This window comes from Toxorhynchites rutilus, chromosome 2 (assembly GCF_029784135.1).
Source record: "Toxorhynchites rutilus septentrionalis strain SRP chromosome 2, ASM2978413v1, whole genome shotgun sequence".
In the NCBI taxonomy this organism is placed as follows: domain Eukaryota; kingdom Metazoa; phylum Arthropoda; class Insecta; order Diptera; family Culicidae; genus Toxorhynchites; species Toxorhynchites rutilus.
In genome coordinates, this window is record NC_073745.1 from 128,060,883 (window position 1) to 128,082,295 (window position 21,413).

The 21,413-nt window shown below is 38.2% G+C and overlaps 1 protein-coding gene across 2 annotated transcripts; it reads left to right on the forward strand.

Annotated features, from left to right (window-relative positions):
* Positions 1-1,704: 1,704 nt before the first annotated feature.
* On the forward strand, positions 1,705-11,220 carry LOC129771771 (ADP-ribosylation factor-binding protein GGA2). Of its 2 annotated transcripts, none has more exons than XM_055775791.1 (6): positions 1,705-1,893; positions 1,960-2,120; positions 2,182-2,319; positions 2,392-2,866; positions 9,610-10,096; positions 10,157-11,220. In XM_055775791.1, exons 1-6 carry the CDS (start codon positions 1,860-1,862, stop codon positions 10,893-10,895), a joined length of 2,034 nt encoding a protein of 677 aa, XP_055631766.1. In that variant the 5' UTR covers positions 1,705-1,859; the 3' UTR covers positions 10,896-11,220. The 2 variants fall into 2 exon arrangements, with proteins under 2 accessions (XP_055631766.1, XP_055631767.1); XM_055775792.1 differs by having other exon boundaries at positions 9,610-10,046; positions 10,140-11,220.
* The last annotated feature ends 10,193 nt before the right edge of the window (positions 11,221-21,413 follow it).

Genomic DNA, 21,413 nt, shown 5'->3' on the forward strand with positions numbered 1-21,413 from the left:
GGAATATTTGCATTGTGAAAGATACCCTTAGCTTTTACAAAATCTTGAAGTTGAAGAGATTTTTCCGTAACTACACCATCGATTTCAACAATGTGAGCCGGAATATAAACTCTATATTCATTAGTGAACAAAGAGTTTTTCACTATCGCGTTAGCATCTTTGTAATTTGAGAGCACAACACGAAGTTTATCTTTATTGACTTTCGTCATTTCTAAGACACCTGAGTAGTTAGACGTCAGGTCTTTGCAAATTTGAGATACTCTTAGAGGTTTCCCTTTGGGACGGAAGAATACCACCCAACGGTTTTTCGATGATGCCGGGGCGTTCTGGTATTGTCTAATACGTGGAAGTTGAGCAGAGTTAGGCAGAGATTGTGTCGAAGAGCGGAGAACAGAGTCACTATTTGGTACAGACGAAGAGTTTGACTGCGATTGTTTTTGTTTTTTTCCTAGAGAAACCGTTAAACCATCTGGAGGAGGGTCTGAGACCCTCATTTCAGCATCGGAGGGTTCATTACCCTCCATTTTTCAAAAAAAAAAGTCGTAAAAATGAGAGAGAAGATTTTTTAGAACACGCAAATATTAAATGATAAAATTAAAAAAGAAAATAAATAAATAAATAAAATAAAATGAAATATGGGTATGTATATGTATATGTATACGTATGCGTGAAAGAAAAATAAAACGAAAACTTATCTTAAATGTATCTAGATGAATGTCAGAGAACTTCTAAAATCCTTGAAGCGGGTCCAATGGAAGCTTCACACTCCAAAAAACACTTGAAAAATAATTCCGGCTTCTTTCGAAATTCCGTCAAAAAAAGTTTAGAATATTGAATATCTTCAGAAATTCTGCTCCGAGGGTCAAAACAGCGGGAAGTACACAACTTCTTCCGGAAATAGTCTTTCAAACACTGAAATGGCTTACAAGAAAAAGTCACAAAGAAAATCTGCAATATTCGTTATGATGAAAATTATATGTCACCTTTATTCCACGGCTTGCTGATGTATGGTCAATTCAGTTAATATGGATCAAAATTTCTTGTGATATTTTCCCCGCCGAAAATATGAAAACAAATTCTCGGGGGAGATGAATACATAATTGAATTCAATAAAAACAAAGTGCTTACCTCCGAATCGCTTCGTCTCCAAAAGACAAAAGACAAAGTGCGCACATCACAGTTGTTAGGTATGACAATAAAAACAAACTTACTAATGGTATGAAGTAAAATATACGAATTCCTGGTAAGAACATTCATTGCGTCTGACATCTTTTTTACGCAATTCTAGTAATATTTACAAAAAATGTGTATATTTTACCAATGTTTTTGCTACTAAAGATTTGGTAGCTGCTTTTACTAAACTATTTCTCCAGTGCAGGTTTGTTCTATAGAATCATAAAAAAAACTGGCACCCGCGTGTGAGGGACTGCTCACATCTCGTTTTTATTGTCATGTTTCATGCAAGGCGCCTAGAAGTATATCCTAAGGTGGGCCAACTTGCTAAAACCACTCTTCAGCCATCGTGGAAGTCTACTGTGTTTTGTTTGTAAACAAAACACAATACGCTGGTGTCGAAGCTCGCTCGTTATCAGTCTGTCTCTTTCACGCTACAAGCAAATAATTCCCCTTCTGCTTTCTTCCGTACTGTTTTCATATACTGGTCCCCTACCCATTTAGTGACGAAACCGCCTCACCTAGTACCATAGACCCGTCTTGGTTTCATGCATTTGACACCACGGCAGGCAAAAAATCGAATTCGCAAAAAAAAGAAAACAACACCAAGCAGTTGAACTGCTACGAGATTTTCTCGACAACATTGAAGTATTATTTGGATTAAAATCCAACTATACGAGTGCAGCATGGACGGGGAAGCAATGCTAGACAGTTATTTACGTAAGTAATATTAGGAAACAATGTTCTTATCAAACATAAAACATGTAACATATTTGCTCGATCTAGGCAAAGCAGTCAATCCCAATAACGACGATCTCGACGTTTCTGCGTTTGACCAATTCTGTCTCAAGCTCAAAACTGAACCGAGGTTGATCACCGTTGCTCTTCAACTTTTGGTCGAGCGAATACATTCCTCGAACACGAAGGAGGCTCTCCTGGCTTTGGAGGTATGGTGAATTAAATCGGTTTTATTTATGTTGGAAATTAGTAAATCTCTACTGAATACAGGCGCTGGAGGAATGCATGGAAACGTGTGGCGAGGAATTTCGGGCGGAGATCAACAAGTTTAGATTTCTGAATGAACTGATTAGGTTAGTGTCGAAAAAACATCATGGGGACAAAACGTCGAAAGAGGTTTCCGGAATGGTATGTTGAGATGAATAGTTTTTTTATTTTTGTTTATTTGCTTTCCATTTTTATGCTGCGTTTCCTCTTCAGATTTTGAATATCCTCCTGACGTGGACTAACAAATATGACAAGTTTAAAAAAATTGAAGCGGCCTACAATATGCTGAAAACTCAAGGAATTGAGCATCATCCACAGAAAAACGTAGTTGTTCAAAATACGCCAAAAAATAAACCTAGCACCGGGTTGGACGAGAAAGAATTTACTAAACTACGAGCATTGATTCACAGTACCAAGCAGGAAGATCGTGACAAGGCAAATCTTTTGATTCAAAACTTCTACCGTGATGATGAACGGCGCACGGCAATAAAAGATCGTCGTGTCGCAGAGCTACAGAAGGTGTCGGAAAATGTAAAGCTGCTCGATGAAATGCTTTCCCAGTACCAACCAGGCGAAACATCGGAAGAGGAGTTGGCCATTATTCATGAAATCTATGAGTCCTGCGAAAAAATTAACCCTACTATCGATCGACTCGCACAGGAAACTCAACACAGCGAAGGAATGCTGGGTAAGCTTCTGATAATTTATTTCTAATGGATAGTAAGTTAAGCTTACGGTTTGGTTTGTTTTGACACATGGTGTCTAAAAATTAATAGGACATGATATGAGCGATTCTTATTTGCATTATTCATGTAAAAAATATTTCTATGAAATTTTTGACAATTTTTTTGGTCTGTTCATCTGTGTGACCGACACAAATATCATACTAATAACCTTATTCAATGTTTAAATACATAACAGATCTGTCTCATGAAAACGGAGCAAAAAATTTAGCGGCATTTTGGAGCCTAGCAAGCGAATTTGGTTAGTAATATTAACTGATTCTTACTTTTTATGTGCTTTCTTGAACTGCTTGCTTTCAAGGTGCTGGAGTAGTCCCAGAAGTACCCGGACCTAACGAAGAGAACGCCAAAAGTTAGGAAGACTAGTATTCCTTATCTGCTTTTTTCTTTCTTGATGTTTATAGTGAAACTAGCTGACCCGGCAAACTTCGTCCCGCCTAAAGTTTGTTTTTCGTTATCAATACCTTCAAACATTCACGTTTTCTTACTATGAGCAAGTTCATGGATCCAATCGCAGAACTGTTGATTGATTGATCTTCTAACCGACCCCGTTGAATTTACTTTTTACTATAAAATTCCCAGTATTTCTAACAAAACTCATCGTTATAATATCAGATTATTTTCAGACACAATTCTCGTTCAAGATTTTTCAACCACTTGCAAATAACATGTTTCTCCGTTACATGGAATAAATGGTTTATACAGAACATATGATAGAATAAAGACAGCCCTAAATCGGACAATTTTTTCCCCTCAGAAAGGTGGGAGAAGTGATGAACCACTTTAGAAATGTTTCTTGCCTCCTAAAACCTCCACATGCCAAATTTGGTTTAGTTTGCTTGATTAGTTCTTGAATTATTCAGAAATGTATGCTTCATTAATATGGCACGACCCCCCTCCCCCCTCAGAGAGAGAAAAGGAGTGTCTATTCACCATGGAAACGTTTCGTGTTCTCTAAAACATTCGCATGACAAATTTAACTCCATTTGCTTGATTAGTTTTCAAATTATGCAGAAATTTGTCTTTCATTTGTATGGCAGCTCCCCCTTAGAAAGGGGGTGGAGTGTCTAACCACCGTAAAAACATTTATTGCACTTTGAAATCTCCATATGCCAAATTTCGTGTCATTTGCTTGATTAATTCCCGAGTAATGTAGAAACTTGTGTTTAATTTGTATGGCAAATGACGGTTGCTGTGCAGATTACCTCCCTATTCCTCGATTCCTAAAAACCGCTTCTGGTTCATGATTCCAGCTCGAACAAGTGGCTTGGTGAATCCATCAGCAGCTTGACTTTTGATGTTAAGATAGTTTACCACAACAATTCCACTGTCGATTGCTTCGTGGACAAAATGATAGCATATGTTTTGTCCTTGGGTTGAACGGTCCACTCTTGGTAATGCAAATGGCAGATTGAATGCCATACAAGATCAGGATGGTCATCCCGTTGGAGATTTGATTCAATAAATTTCGTCACCATAGCGCCTCTTGAATCGTCTTGGACAACATCATGTGCTCTGCCTCACAAGATGATAAGGCCACCGTCGCACAGTGCGGAATCGCTGGCCATCAGGCTAGAAACGAAATTGGCTTTAGCTGTTCCGTAATATTTTTTCTTTCTTGCTCTAATATTCAAGTGCTTAAATTCCACATTTGAGCGCATTATCATCAAATCAGTTTTTCTTATGACTTTTTAAAGCTTGGCATATTGAGGTTTTTTTGACATTTTTTATAAAGAAAGTACATTACTTTGAAACTCTGCACGCGTCAATGGAAAAGTTCTTCGAAAAACTATACAAAACAAATCTCTTTCATTAGATATTGTAAAATTTGGTCATAGTAGACCTGACCCAAAAAAAATATGAAAAACTGTGATTTTTTGTAGCAAACCAGCTTAAAAGTTTTGTTGCAGAAGTTTGCCGCGGATTTCGGTAAAAATATAAGCTTTCAATTGACACAGTCCGACGCTGCGCAAAATATTTTTTTAGTGAGAAAAGCGATAGCAAGTTTTTTTCAAAATATAATTTTCTTAATCTAGGATTCATTCGAATAAAAATCATAATAATCCATTAATGAAGATTCTTGTATCACAATTATCTGTAGAGGATGAAACATAAATTTGGGCTAAATATCACAAAAAAGTGGTTGATTAAAAAAGGAACGAAAGTTTATTTTTTTATAATTTAAAGTTCGAAGAGAAACAGATCGAACGAAATGCAAAAACAACTCGAATGGAATACAGAATGGTATTTTATCAAGTCGTTCGAAATATTTCGAATCTTTAACTCATAGAAAATACGAATTTATCCACCTCACGATCAGTATAATCTGAGCTACTCCCATATAGGATTCTGATTTTCATTCCTTTATCTATTCTATTCTCGTGTAATTTGATATACGGGACACGAGTATTGATTTAATTATTTAAACAGAAACTGGTTAACAGCATCGGTCAGAAACATAACTTTTATATAAAACATCTGATGGATTTCAAGGAATTTTCTAAAAGAGATTTTGTTTAGACGGATATCAAAACTATGAGAAAAGAATTTAAAAACAGCATCTTGTTAATGCTTTGCAATGATAGACTCATTTTTCCTTGTTTGAAACTTATCATCAGTTCAGTTCAGTTTTTGTTTTTAAGTATTTTTAATTTTGCAGTTCATTTGGCTCTTAAATCTATTATCACTTTTTTAATATCCTTTTTTTCAAAGCATGTCCTCAAAACAATATCGTTGGAAATAAATATTTTATTACGTAAAGAAAAAAAAATGATGGCCTTATTCTTCATAACTATCGTCCGTTGTCACTATCGTGCGAATGTTCGAATTACAAAAACCTGCTCTACAATGTTGGAAGAACTTCACGACTATACTCAAACTCAAAATATCAACAAATCAATATCATACATAATCAACCATAATGATCGTTCTTTCTAATGAGAGATGACGAAGTGTTGTTTCTCTCACACTGTTACAAAACATTTGGGCCAGTGGCCTCAATTTACATTTTATGGTGTTGCAACTTTCTGTTAGTCTACTCCTAAAAATGGAAATAAAAAAATTGCTATTCATTTAGGACAATCGGAAGTGGAGTTACTTACCTTTTGCCGTGTTTCAATGGGCCTGCGGGAGCTACATTTTTAGTTCGTAAGTACTCCTCATATCGCAACCGAGTCCAAATAAACAAATTTACGTCCTCTGGATACGTCAGGATTTCGTCTAAAATCCCACCAAGTGGGTGAATTGCTGTTTGTTTTTTCCAGACTTTGGTAAAGCATCCAGAAACCGAGACCGTCCTCTGTCTAGTCCAGACCTTTCGCACGTTGTCTAGATTTTCCAGATTAAAAAATATCTGCAATCACATTTGACTCTTTTGAGTTGGTTTGGAAAGCTAGTTTGTGCTAGTTTTATTGAAACAGTTACTTAGAGGCGAATGAACTGAAAAGTTTAAAGCTTCTTTAATCCAACATCATCATCATGAAACAGTTATTCAAAATGGCATCACTGATTTCACCGAAGAGATTGGGAGGCTAGACTGAGCTGGCTTTCTCAGAGCACCGATAAGCATGCTGGTTTCTACAAAATATGCAGTAAAGACATGAAGTGTCTAGGAGGATTGAAGGATTTTTTGAAGCATACTGCGACTTAGAAGCCCAGAAGCGACTGCTGTGATCACGATTGTTCTCGGAGTTGATCAGCACGAGGAGCCCATTAGTCATTTGCGAAACAATCCGTTCAGTTTGATTGCCAATGAATCAGGCAACTCACTTGGCTCTTTGCTTAAAAGAGATTGTACATCCTTTTTCATTATGAAGTGTATTTGCTATAGTTTTGCCTTTTGTTCTTCGGATGCGTGTAGTCATATTTCAGATGAGATTGAGCAAACCAATAGTTGTCTTAGCTGCAGTCCCTTGCGGACTAGTAAGTGTGATGAGATTTAGGAAATTTTTGAATTGAAACCCTTGAAATTGCTGCCCCCATGCGCGATTAGATGGCTTTCACTGGAAGCAGTGGCGCGAAGAGTGCTTAACAGATGAACCACTCCGAATCTACTTTGGATTTGTGAAACATAATCACCATGTTGAGAACGCCAAAGTAGTAGACTGATATTTATTTGACATTTTTGTCATACATACTCAAAGTGATTAACAACATGAAAAAGCTATTTCAAAGTAAGAGTCCTACTGATTTTTCATTCGAGCATTTCACGACTTTTCAGCACGGTATTGGATTTTTTTTTCACGAATGCGTTCATGCAAACGCTGAAAGTCTTGAATAAAGTTGCGTTTGATCGACAAAATTATGAAAGCTTGGAAAATGTGTAGATTCGGACAACGGCTGAACTACTCATTAAGGAGTACGTAATTGATGGAAAAATATCTGTTGACACTTTTTTATTGAAGAAAATGCATGAAGTTACAAAGCAGATCCTAAATAGAACGCTTACAGTGAAAAACTTATCAACTTGATGTTCAAAGAATTTTTTGCCGGCGCTCTGTAATCGCGTTTTTTCCACATAAAATAAACTCCCAAATTAATTTTGTACATTTTTAGCAGCCCTAAAAAAATTGGAGTATTGTCAGATACTTTCAGAAGTCTTTGGTTAAGGGAGTATTCTAGTCTAGAAATTTGAAAGAAATCAAAAATTGTTTTGCTTCATATTTCTGTAGTTTACGTATTCAAGAATATACCCTACAAAGGACTTATCGAATACTCCTAATATTTACCGAGTTAGAGCCATTTTAGTGATGATGAACTAGTTTTTCCAAACTGGTGTATATCGCAAATTCTACTGAACCGATTCATGTCGAATTCATAGGAATACAATCTGCATGCATCTCTCTATCGCATTAACCACTGAAAAATTATAATTTTTAAATTTCACTATTTTACCGCATTTTGTTTTTAAAACGGCCGCCATTTTGTCAAAAAAAGATGTTTTTGGCTTGTCCGAGGTTCATGCGATAGCGGTATCTTTACTGTTTCAGAATCTGTTCGATTTTTCTGTTTCAGATAACCAGAAGGGCTGGAATCTTATACGCCATGGCAAATCTTTTTTTGAACCCCATCACTTCATCAGCTTGTAGCTATTCTAGTTAAGAATATTTTTTCACCGTTCAATTTTCGTTTTATTGTTAAAAGATAGATGAACAAATAATGATATAATGGATAGTAAACATAATTTTCGTTGAATTTTTGCGGGGTTCGAAAAAACATCCGAAATTCGTGTATGAATAATACAAAAACTAGAAATAGATTTTTTAATTTAAAACATTGGCCATAGGGGTCTGAGGTATCACTGAATTCAGGAAAAGGGGTCTATTGCCCAAAATAGTTTGAGAACCCCTGATTTAAAGCAACTGTATTCTTCTGTTCCGCCTTTATCTTCAGAAATTGTTTCACGGCTAAACTAGTATTACATAAGCAATGTATGTTTCCAACTGTGTGCTCCCGTGGCCGAGTGGTTAGCGTCAAACCTAACATGCCGGGGGTTCGGGTTCGATTCCCGTTCTGGTCGGGGAAATTTTTCGTCAAAGAAATTTCCTCTGACTTGCACTGTGGTCACGCGTATTCTAGAGCTTGCCACTCAGAATGCATTCAAGGCGTGTTATTTGGCATAGAAATCTCAACAAATGAAAATGAACAACTAATGAAAATGACGCAAGTAATACTACGTTGAGACGGCGAAGTTCCTCTAGGAACGTTAGTGCCATATAAGAAGAAGAAGAAGAAGATGTTTCCAACTGCAATCATCAAATTCAATTCAGTGATTGCAAGATTTTTTACAGATTTTCAAATGGGCCTTTTCCAAACAACACAACCAAATGTAATCATATCGAACTCATCCAGGGATGCCAGATGACTGTGTTGTATATATTGACACGTCACGAAAAGTGTCTTCATATTGAACCAAAATGAGTAATTCAAAACAATCACTTTATTGGAAATATATGCTATATGCATTTAAAACTTTTCTTGATAAATCGTTGATTAGGTGAACAAACATTTCTCCCAATAAATCCATAATAACAAAACGTCTGGGTTATGAAACCATATGAACGAGAAATCAATGAATCAATGAAACCAAAGGATATATGAAACATATTCCATTTTGTTATGTTTTTTAATATTTTGGCACTGAACAAAGAGTATCGATTTATCAATTTCAAAAATGTTTGTTGATTTCTCAAAAAAAAAAAAAAGGGAATGAAGTCTCTCCAGTCTACCAAATAAAACATTTCAATGAAATTCGTGTACTGGAATAGGATATTTGCTCGTCTCGTTTTCTGGAATAGGGGCCTATGATCGCCAACACTTTTGAATATTTCGATAGAACTAATTTGATCATATTTCATCGAATTTCTTCACAATTTTGAATGAGGTAACCCTATTTGGGCGAATCCATTTGGCAGCTCCTAAAGACTCCTAAAGTTTCTACAGGCGTTCTCCTCAGAATTGAACCTGGTTCAGCTTTTATATTGCTGATTTTTCAAATAGTTTTATATGACATATTGTTGGATATGGGTACTTCCGGAACGGAACTCCAAATTATTTTGATTGGTTTATTTACTGGAGCCGCCTTTTAGTCTACCGTGAATTTACTCATGTTTCTGAACATGGTTTGTTTGCAAAAAAAATAGCTGACTCTCATCATTTACACTCATCTATTTGTGATTTAATTTTGCAGAGAGAATCTACGATGTTTACGATAACCTAACGCATGTGTTGAAGAAGTACCGACAGCTTATTCCATCGGCGCAGCAAGCTTCCACAAAGCCGCGGGTATCAGTGAACTCAACTACGGCACTGCAATCCAAAGTTTCAACGGAAACTTCCCAGTCAACAAACATAAGCGGATCCGACCCGCTTGACACTTTGTTCGATGTTTCTACCATTCCGTCAAGCAGCGAAGCACCCAGGAGTGCCTACGATGACCTGAGTGAAATATTCTCCACCACTGTTAGCACAGATGAGATTCAAAATGTAAAATCCGATTCGGCCAAATCGCTAATGTCAGCAATCAACACCGATACTATTTTGACCCCCTTGGTAATGAGCAGCCAGTCAAGTGCAATCGAGGCGCCTCGGGTGCCCACAGCTAACGCTCTGGATAAGTATAACGATGTACGACATCTACTGCGTAACATAAAGGGGAATGATCAGAATCAATCGAAGTAAGTATAATTCATCCTATTAATCTCATATCATGTTTCCTAGATAATCGTGTCGTGCAGAAATGTACCTACCAACGGAGAAATGAATAAAAAGTCTCCCAACACGAGCACCAATTCAACGCAAGTGAACGTCTCAACGACAGCGAAGTCAATTCCGGACCTTGATGTCATAGTGAACGGGATGAAGTCAACACTCCTCTCGCAACATTCTGACGAAATTCAAGACCAACAGTGCTGCGTCTCTTCCAGCGAAGAGGATGAAATAATGCTTAAACCCACGACCCCTGAGGAAGAAGAAACTCCCGAGTCATTAGCTCTAGCACCCACAGTGTCTTCTCCGGCAGTAGTTGTACCTAAGAAGGAGTTTAAATCTCTGGCAGAAATTGTTATCGATTTGGACAACATTCAACCCAGCAAGGAACCCTCGCGGACCGTTTTGGACGAAAAGGATGGTCTGCAAATAACGCTTAACTTCGCGAGCGATCATCCGAGGGCGGATGTGGCGGTGATAGTGATTTCCACTATCAATCAGGGACGCATCGGGATTCCCAGCTTCTATTTCGATGCTAGTGTACGAAAACCGGGTAAGCTACGACTACTGCCGGCGTCTGGTACAAGCCTACCAGGGACGAAGCCGTTCCGACCGCCAGCGGAAGGCATAACGCAGGTGCTGCTGCTGGCGAATCCTTCCGGCGAACCGGTCGATTTGACGTGCATTCTAACCTACTGTATCGGGGACGATCCGGATCCCATCAAGGAATCAATTGTTATGGAACGTATTCCATTTGTGAGAGAATAGAGATTGCGCTGGCATCTTAGTCGTATGATTAGTGTTTTGTTTGCATGTGAGGAACAGTTGGTCTGTGATGCGTTGAGTATGTTGTTTCGATTTCCTATCTGGCAGCTTCAAATAAAACTATTTTTGGCAGTTTTCCTCGAATAATAAAAAAATATGTTTTCACAATTAACCATTGAACTCTCAAATAGTGCAGGTGCTATTGAGCGGAAAACAAAACAAAAATTCTAGATCTTATCTCATTATTTTTTTTTCAAACAGTTTTATCCCCTAACGAAATGTAAACATAGATAAAATATAAAAATATTAGTAATATGCACTGAGAAAATAGTATTTATTATAAGAGAAAATTCCGCTGTCTTTATTTTCGCCGCTAATGAGGACTACATTCTGTCAGGTTACACAACCTTGTGACATCGATGCAAATTCGACCCTGACAATTTATTCCATTTCCGCACATGTCGTCTACACACATACTCGTTGCAATCGATACGATCATAGGACCCTATTCTATATGATGAGACGAGCAATTCGATCAGATCAAAATTCCATTACACGAATTTCAGTGAAATGTTTTGTTTGGTAGACTGGAAAGACTGATGTAATTTTTTCTCGGTATGATCAGTGATGTCAGATGTGAAGACATGTTTTTATTTTGAGAAAAACAACAAATATTTCTGAAATTGATCAATCGAGACTCTTTTCTCATAGCGAATTGTTTTTTTTTCAGTTTCAACCCCAGTTCCAAACTCACTGCTGTCAAAACGTTTTTTATTCACTCAGTTTCATCCTGGTTTCGCACTAAAGCCTGTCCATGTTGAATTTCGGACACCGAGATGATGCCAGTAAAACAAAAATTCACGTAATACAAACAAAACGATTGTTTATTTCAGTAAAATAGACTTATATCTAAAACAAGGAAAGCTTACTTCGATGTTAATTACGTTGTCTGTAAAATTCGCGAACTTTCTTGGGAACATCTGCCATTAGGTTCCGTACAGTAACCTCAGATATGCTGGCGGGAGCGCTTTTCCATCTCCTCTTGAAATCATTAATGCCATTCTCTTTCTTCTTAGTTTCGAATAGTTTTCGCTTAATCAGAGCCCAGTACTTTTCCACTGGACGAAGTTCTGGACAGTTCGGTGGATTTGGCACATATTTGACCTCATGAGCATTATACCATTCCAGGATGGATTTGCATAGTGACAAGAGGCGAAATCTGGCCAAAACAACGCTGGAGAGTCGTGGCTTCTTATGAATGGTAGCAACCGCTTCTGGAGACATTCCTTCTCGTAAACATCTTTGTTGATAGTGCCGGTAGAGACGAAAGATTTGGATTTTCGGCCACAACTGCATATGGCCTGCCAAACCTAGTACTTTTTGGTGAATTTAGACTGCTTCTTGGTCCGGAAACACTCAGCTACGGCATTCCTTCGCATTGCACTATAAAAAGCGAGACCCGGAATCTGTTTGAAGTCTTCGAGAACATAAGTTTCATCGTCCATTACAGTGCATGAACATTTTTGCAAAAACTGGGTGTAGAGCACCTTAGCACGGCTTTTTGCAGTGAAATTTTGCTTATCATCACGATTGGGCAGCTTTTTCACTTTGTACGCCTTCAGTCCATGCCTCTGCTTCACTTTTTGTACATATCATTTTGATTTTCCAACCTTTCGAGCCACATTTCTAACTGAAAGGCTGGAATGAACCACCTTTCGGTCCTTCTGTCGGGAGCATACTTTTCGATTTGTTCCGCTTCCAACCTTCCGATCCACAGTTAAGCGCTGGTCAAACGATTTGCACACACTAAACACGATACTCTTCGGCAGTTTTAGCTTTTTGGCGAGATCGCGTACCGACAGTGTTGGATTTTGCTATCGTTCGCGCAAAATGCGTTTGCGTACTTCCACTTGATTCGACGCCATTTTACCAAACTGAAGAAGAATGTAAACATGTTGGACATCGAAATAAACAGGAGGGTTTCAGCTGTCATGTAAGTGAAATATTTCACTGATTAGTGAAATATTTCATAAACAGCACTGAAAGAAAAGTGTCCGAAATTTAATGTGGACAGGCTTTAGGTTCAACCCTAGAGCTGTTGGGTTCGCACTGAAATGTTTCACGGGTTCGTACTCGGGTTCACCAATACAACTATACTGAAATGTCAAGTTCCGAGTATTGTTTTGTATGCTTTTTGTGCTATTGGAATTGTAATCCAATTCGGATTCTGATTTTGAAGAGTATATTCGCGTAGACGGCATTAAGCTTCGTGTGCTTTCATTGGGAAGTGAAAATAATTATGGATTTTCAGCTTTCAGCTTAAAATCAGCTTTCAGCTTCTAAAATAAAAATTATGAATAAAAATTTACTTTTACGTATCGAATATGTATTTTATGTGATGAAATATGAGGTTTTTTTTCGACATTGCAAAAACATGTTGAACGAAAACTGTGTCTGATGATGATTTTCTATTAACGGGTGTTAAACAAAAAATGAGAATTTTTTCAATACCTTTCAATAACTCAAATAAAGAGCGTAAAATTTTCTTTCTCCAAGAAAATTGCTCTTTGGGCTCCCTAGAAACAGTAGACGTGTTTGGTTTTGCTAGTTTGAATTTAGTCAAAGCAAAGATGGCGTCGAAACAGCACCTGTTCCGCGAACGCATTGTACGGTTCTACGAAACGCATTTCCAGCAAGGAAAAAAGTTCACGGTGGCACATTTTAAGGAAGAAAATGTACCTGTCAGTACGGTATATCGTATCCTGGGTTCCCTGAACGTAGAGCGGAAGGTCGGAAGTGGTCGTCCGGTGACGATAATGACGAAGCAGAGGAAGACATTGTTAAAGAAGCTGTTTGACAACAAGGACGCAACCAGCCTGCGTGATGCCGGTCGGAAATATGACTGCTCCCACGTATTGATCCATCGGACCCTCAAGATGGACGGAATCGTCTGCAGGAAGAAGACGAGGTCGCCGGAGTACACGGAGGAACAGATTGAGACGGTTGAATCAAAGTGTCGGTGGATGACCAAAAAATATCGCGGGACGTCTTTCGTTCTGGACGACGAAAGCTATTTTCCGCTGTCCAAAACGCATATTCCAGGAAATGATAATTACTACTCCAGCGACAAGTCATCCACACCGCCACTACCCCTATCTCTCGACCTGTCAAAAGCACTCAACCGTGCCTGGCGTTTTCCAATCCTCAAATCTCTCGAGGAATGGAGAATCAAAGGCGTATGGATCGATACGTACAAAGCTACCTTGATGACAGAAGATTTAGAGTTATTATCAACAACGGAGTATGATCCAGGCGAACGGTATTCCTCAAGGATCGGTTATTGCTCCTACAAGTTCTGTATGCAGTTCTGCTTCAGTAACTGTTCTGTATGCAATTCTGCTTCAGTAAGATTCCATCTAATGTTCATGTGTTACTATATGCAGTGGATATCACTTACATTTCCTTCCATTACTTCAAATCAGCGGTCAGGAGAAAACTTCAATTCGCTATCAACTCTGTTGCAGAACCCAACTTCTGCATATTAGCAACAATAGAAAAAGTTTAGCATGTAACCAAAACTCATGCTCAAACAAAACAATTGTAGCTAAAGGTACATATCTAAAGATTCCCGGGTTTATATTGATCATACGCTAAGCTTCAATCGCAATCATTAATAACATACCTATGAGGAGTGCTTCGGATGCCTTCAAATATAAAACTAGACAAACGGGAACGGAGCTCTAGATTCATAGAATATCTACCATGCAAGACGTTAACTGCTGGCGTTGACACAGGTAGTCATGTTGATAAGAAGCTATGTTTGTTAGGTTGTATTCAGGACTCCTTCTGGAGTGTTTATAACAAGTCCTATATATGCAGTGATGGCCGAATGTGGTCAGCTACCGTACAAGTGCTATTTGACGGTCTTTGTGATTACAAAAGCTGTGCAATGGCTAAGCCATTTGTTCTCCGAAGTTGTTCCGAAGTTGTTCTCCTGGTACTTCAACATTCCTTCCATAGCTACCTTACCCAGAACCAAATTTCCTAGGAATGAGGATGGTTCAACGCAGTGCCTTGCGGTGAATCAAACCGTTCACATCTGGATGGCCTAACAATCCCGTTCCACAATATCATACAAACCTTTCCCGCCTCATCATTGGACACACATCTTACCATTGTCCCAAATCATCAAACAAGTTCAACTGTGGTATAGCTCGATCCTTCCCTCACATAGAGTAGTGCGGGGCAGAGGTGCGCACGAGGCAAAAGTGCGCATTGGCCTTTTTGAAGCGAACGAGCATAAAAATTCGACAACAGTGTATTCGTTTGATACATTGTTACACCTGCAGCTCAAACATATGAACATGATACATTTCATGAAAGTGGCAAAAAGTTATGAGGTAAAAAGAGTTTTGCGATGTTTTGATCTATTTTGACGTAGGACTACGTCTAACCGGAAGATATAGGGGGTGAAATGGAAATCTAGGCACTGAACAAGTAGGAAAAAATGCAAGATTTGGAACGCTTATAACTCGAGCATTTCTAAATAGATCGCAAAGGTTTTTGCATCAATTGATAGGAAATATATTTACGCATCTATCATAACGAATAACATTTAATTTTTCTTGAGATAAAGAATTGAATAATTGTGAAATATCAAGCATTGTCCAAATGCAATAAGTGCCCATTTTTGATTGGTCCATTTTGTGCTCCTCAAATCGTACCGACCAAAACGGGCAACCAGAGCAGCAGCGAAATAGAATGAAGCACGATTGGAAAGGAAAAAGAAAAAAAAATGAACGAAACATTGGTCGCAGTCTCACACATGCGTAATTCTCGAGCCAGCCAGTCAGCTTAAAAATCCCCGCTCCGCTGCCGTAACGATCATTCTCATTCAAACCGTACACCACATCGGTTCGCATCACAACACATCAACAAACCAACCCAAGCAGCCATGTCTGGACATGGTAAAGGAGGAAAAGTGAAGGGAAAGGCAAAATCCCGCTCGAACCGTGTTGATCTGGAATTCCCCGCAAGGGTAGCTAGGCCGAGCGCGTTAGTACCAGTGCACCAGTCCACCTAGCCGGCGTTATATAGTTTCGGCCGCCGAAGTGATCGAGTTAACTGGCAAAGCTGCTCGCGACGATAAGAAAACCCGCTTTCGGAACAGAACACATTCGGTTCGGTGAACATCAAGACAACAACAGGCAGTTGCAGCGAGTGGCGAGTGGCAAACGCAATCGCAAAACGGCAGCTGGTAGCAGAAGAAAAAAGTTTGTTCTTTATACAATCTGCTTTGGTGGCAAATCCAGAACAAGGCGGCATTCGAGGGCATTCGAAATGGTTTTTTTCCAAAACCACGAGTACTAAGTTTTCTAAATTGGAACCATTCCATAAAACACGGCGCTTATCAGGGCCATTAAACCTTTCAAAAAAGAGTTTACGAAATACAGTTCAATGCTTTCTAAAATAATATCCAAAATAATAATAAAACACAAATTGATATTTCATAATTTGTTTGCCAGGATATGATGAGTATGTGAATTTGGCAGTTGTTCTGAGGTTATTGATTTTCACCAATTCTTAAATCGCTTCTAGATTGAAAGTACAGTAATTTACACTTATCTCGACATTTAGCTAATTGGACGGACCTGTGATGCGACATATTTAGTTGGACATTTTTGTAAACATAGAGTCCGGGGTCCAAATTATGACCCCACATTGAAAGTCGACACTGTACCACTGTCATCGCAAATGTTCAATTACAGGTTAAAATTACCTCCAATCCGACACTTAGTGGTGGTAATACGACGTGCCATTGAATGTAATTTACTGTAAAATATGTCACAAGCTGGATGGGAAGAAATTTTCCAACTGTGAAAGCTGTGGCGAGTGGCAAACGCAATCGCTAAACAGAAAGGTTTAGCCGAACAAGATGGGGATATCGAGTGATAACAAAAAAAAAACTCTTTAGATTGAAGATAATTTTGTGATCCAGAAAAGGACCCTTTTTAGCCTGCATGTGAATCCAACGAGCGAACAAATCGTAATGAATGTATTTTTTTGCCATCGCTGCCTTTTAACGCTCATTCGCTCGTCTCGTTGGACTCGCCCCTCTGGCTGAGTCTGCCGATTTGTCTCTATCCTGTGAGCGTGTACCGCTAGAGTATAAAACGCGCGGATCCCAAAAAAATATCTCATTTTCTTTCAAACCGTAAACCAGTGTGGTTGTACGGCATCGTTTAACATCGCATCACATCATAAAAAGAAAACAAGCAGCAACGTGGACGTGTGGACGTAACAAAGGAGGACATGTTGAGGGAAAGGCAAAGTCTCACTCGAACCGTGCAGGTCTCCAGTTCCCTGTTGGTCTCATTCACTGATTGCTCCGCAAGGGTAACTAGGCCGAACGGATTGGTGCCAGTATACCTAACAGCGATTATAGAGATAACTGATGATAACTGATGTTGAAAATTGACTGACGTTACATCTGCATTGCATAGAGAAATAACTAAGGAGCAACAAGATGAGCTATGTATTTCCTGCTGCTCTGTTCTTATTTTAAAGGACTTTAATCCGAAGGTCATCCGTCCCTGTATTTACTGTTGGTTTTTCAGAACGCTTATAGCTCGTTTATTTCTCGACAGATCGTAGAGTTCGTCTCCAAAATCTCAGTTCTTTTTCATTTTTATTTACTTTGTTTGCGGAGACTACAAATCTTACAATTCATTCGTCTCCGAAACCACAGCTTAATGTACGGTAATGTGCTCAATAGTGAATTATACGATAGTGAACGAGCTGATGACCACCTGTGCATTCCCTATCACAGCCATAAATTTTATTGTACGATATGTGTATACGCCGAAAGATGCCCGACGTTGAACATTTAATAAGTACAAAGCCTTCAGAAAAAAATCAAGAATCAAGTTTGTAAAAAAACGCAAAAACACAACACCAAAGGTTCTTTTCAGAACCCCCAACATGTTCATAAAGAGTAAACAGTAAACTAATCCATTTTTCAGGTAGATAGGTAGGAATTCACGTAGGAGAAGAAAATAAAACAATATATTTAAAATATATATTTAGCAAAAGCTGTCCCCTTTGTCCTACGTCACTCCGGTTATGTCACTGACATTACCCACCCGTCTTTTTTTCAATTTTGGGGATGACGCTTTACTTATCTAAAATAACTGGAAAGTTCGAAACTACACCGTCAAGGAAACCTTCATTCTATAGTAGATGATAGTGCGTATTCGTTTTTGTGAAAAAGTACAAGAGCTATTTCTAAAAACTCGATTAGTTCGAAAATTGCTTGTGGGGCAAAGGTGCGCAGTGGCTGTGGGGCAAAAGTTCGTACCAGCATTTTGCTCTCAAAAAAATTATAAAATGTTTTCAACTAAATTTTTAACGGGATCCACAAGAAGAGAACTGATTTGAAAAAATGCACTCCAGAATTGCTCGAAATGGCCCGACAGAGGCTTCGGGAGGGAGTCTCCAAGCGTCGGATTGCGGCAGACCTTGGTATGTTTGAATCAGCTCTGAGGAAGAGGCTCATATCAGTAAGTGATTTATGATTTGAATCTTCTTCTATTGACATTTCTACTTCTGCTGGGATGTGCCAGCGAGCACCTAGGGCGGTTCAGACCAGTATTTACGAGTGAGCAGTCTGACGATCTGGCGAACCATTGCAGAGCACTGGACAAAGCTTTCTATGATATGCTTTTCAAAGATTTGAGGCATCTGTCGTTTGTTTTTGCGGAAGCCACAACCTTCAGCACGAATTTAACCCTCCTGTACTCGTGTGCAAAATCATAACACGTATACTCGCGCACGGTGTCACAGACCGAAAATTGAACTTCTCTGTAATGTTGCCATTGTGTATTTTTCAGACTTTATTGGCATTTATTTGAAGGATTTGATTGAATGAAAAAATTCAAAAAAATATGTTTTTTCATCTTTATTATGTTTTAATAGTCATCTAATTCAGCCTTCTTTGAAGTAGAGTATTTTTTGATACTCCAACACAAATAACGAAATTCGAATTTTTCACTCTTATTAATTAAAAGTAAGCAACTGAATATAATTCATGGAAGTATAAAGAGCTATAACATAACATAAAAACGTATTAATCGGTTGTGGTTTCATTTGTGTAAGAATCAGAACATAGCATAACTGCATGCTCGAAACAAACATATTTTTTACATTTCATGCAGTTGTTGCGTATTTTTCGGGTCTTTTATCAAAGAGAAGAATGTATAACGACCTAGAATTACCAAATGATAAAGGTTCTGTATTCTTGGTAAACTAAGAATTATTGTCTTTTTTAGATGGGGCATGAAAAGATGATATAAAAGGATTTCTAGGAACTTCTCTTTCTTTTTCTTGTGTTCTTGTCAATATTGTCCATTATAAAAAGTCGCAGGAGGGTTGCGTCCGAAACACGACCGCATAGTTGACGCAGGATTCCGTTAGGATATCTGTGGATTTTGGATATGTTTCGAGAATTACATCGTTAAATCATTTGGTGGCCCTGAAAAGGGTTGGTTGTTGGGTATTGTTTGTTCACTCCACCAGTGTTTACCGACTGATGATGACAGGAGTATGGTAAACAGTCGTTGGGTGGTGCGTATTAGATAGAAGATACTGAAGTGGAAAGAGATAATGTAAACCGCTCTCTGAGGCCTTAGACGAGATGCATCCTGTGTTAAGTATGGATGAAATAAAGAAAAAAATACTCACCAATGTAATTTAAGATAATTACCAATACCGAACACAATTATCAATTTTTCTCATCAGTAAAAACATGTTATTTCAATATAGAGAAAACATATTTGAAATGGAAAAGATAATTTTGTTTTATAATATAATTATAAAAGGATTAACAACACCTATTACTATATGTAGAGCATATGGGAAATCACTTTTTCGAATATTTCTTCACTATTCACTATTCACACAACAAAACAGACAGTTAAACAGAACGACCCGTTCTCGAGCGGGAACACACCTTGGTTTTGATTTATGAAAATTGAAATAAATCGTTTCATATATCAAGTCATATTTAACATAACTGCTACCATATACAATTTCACAATTACACTTGTGCTTACCTTACTTGCAATACAAAAATGCCCCCGACTTGCATATATTTGCAAGGCCGATTTCCCTCGGGCACCTTGGTTTTGATGTCTCTGTTAGGGAACACATTTCGGTGGGAACAAAAGCTCCTATACTTTTATGTATTTGCAATATCGATTCCCTCCAGGCAGCTTGGTTTTGATGCCTCTGTTAGGGAACCGCTGCATGTGTCGTCAATTTCGACCAATTAGAAGCGGATATTTCCGTTATGATAGGGGTTGAGATTTTCCAACTGTTCGATAGTTAGTTTCATGACATATATTCTTTCATTCAATATAAAAAATTGTTATGGAGTGCCGAAATCGATTGACGCGAAAATTTCATCAATCCATGATGAAATGACTGAGCAATAAGCGTTTGAAATTGGACAATTTTCACGATGTTCTCGATTTTCGATTTTCAATTTGTATCCCAATATGTTCCCGAAAGACGTAATCCTACGTCAAAAAATATCCCCGAAAATGTAACTGTTAAAAATTAGCATAAGCCACCTATTAGTTTATAGTTTACTATTTACAATTATTCCACAAGTGTGGATATGTATGACCATTATATTTAGCGAATAACTATATGAAAGTCAAACATTTATATTTTTCTTTTGAACGTATGAATCTAACGACGAATAGTTAATATATGGATCCGGATATGAATCCGTTCAATCCAGTTACAAAAGAGGCTGAAATCAAATAAGAATAGTCAGGTAATGATCTTTTGCATTATATGCAAGAAATATTCCACGCCACTAACATTATTTTATACATTTCATTCAACAATATTCTAGAATATGAAAAAAGACACTTGTCCAAAAAAGTTACTCGCGTCGGTGTGTCAGACCGAAAGTGTTAAAAAAGTGGCACACGTCCCCATTGTACCAACACATGCGATACGCTAAACGATGACGAACGACGAATAACGAAGCTAGAGAGAATCGCAAAGTCGTAGTGTTGATGTTTTCTGAGAAATGAACGAATTATTGATTTCTCGTTCTGACAGACCAACGCGCGAGTATAGGAGCGTTAACCAAGTTGCAAAACTGGCAGGAAAGGATTGGGCTTCTAGCTTCATGAGGAACCATCGTCTGTCTCTTCGAACCCCAAAACAGCGCAACGAAGCAACAGCGCTCCAAGGCAAAGCGTCGGAATCCTCAAAACCAAAATCCAAGTTGAGGAAGAAAAATAGGAAGGAATAGGAAGAAAAACATTGGCTTCAAAATAATTCAAAATAAACTTCAAATGAAAATTGTTTTTATTTTCACCATGAAATTCAATAACGGTTATGTTTCGTTTATGTTTATGTTTCCACAATGAACTTCAAATAAACATTTTTTTTCAACAACGAGTTTCAAATAAATAGTGAAGGAAAATAAAAATGATTTGGTGTCCG

Excerpts from the sequence above, each read along its gene's own strand:
- LOC129771771 (XM_055775791.1), top strand. The coding sequence starts at position 1,860 with ATGGACGGGGAAGCAATGCTAGACAGTTATTTAC. Across the intron at positions 2,121-2,181 it reads AGGCTCTCCTGGCTTTGGAG|GCGCTGGAGGAATGCATGGA; the intron begins GTATGGTGAATT and ends TACTGAATACAG. Across the intron at positions 2,320-2,391 it reads CGAAAGAGGTTTCCGGAATG|ATTTTGAATATCCTCCTGAC; the intron begins GTATGTTGAGAT and ends TTTCCTCTTCAG.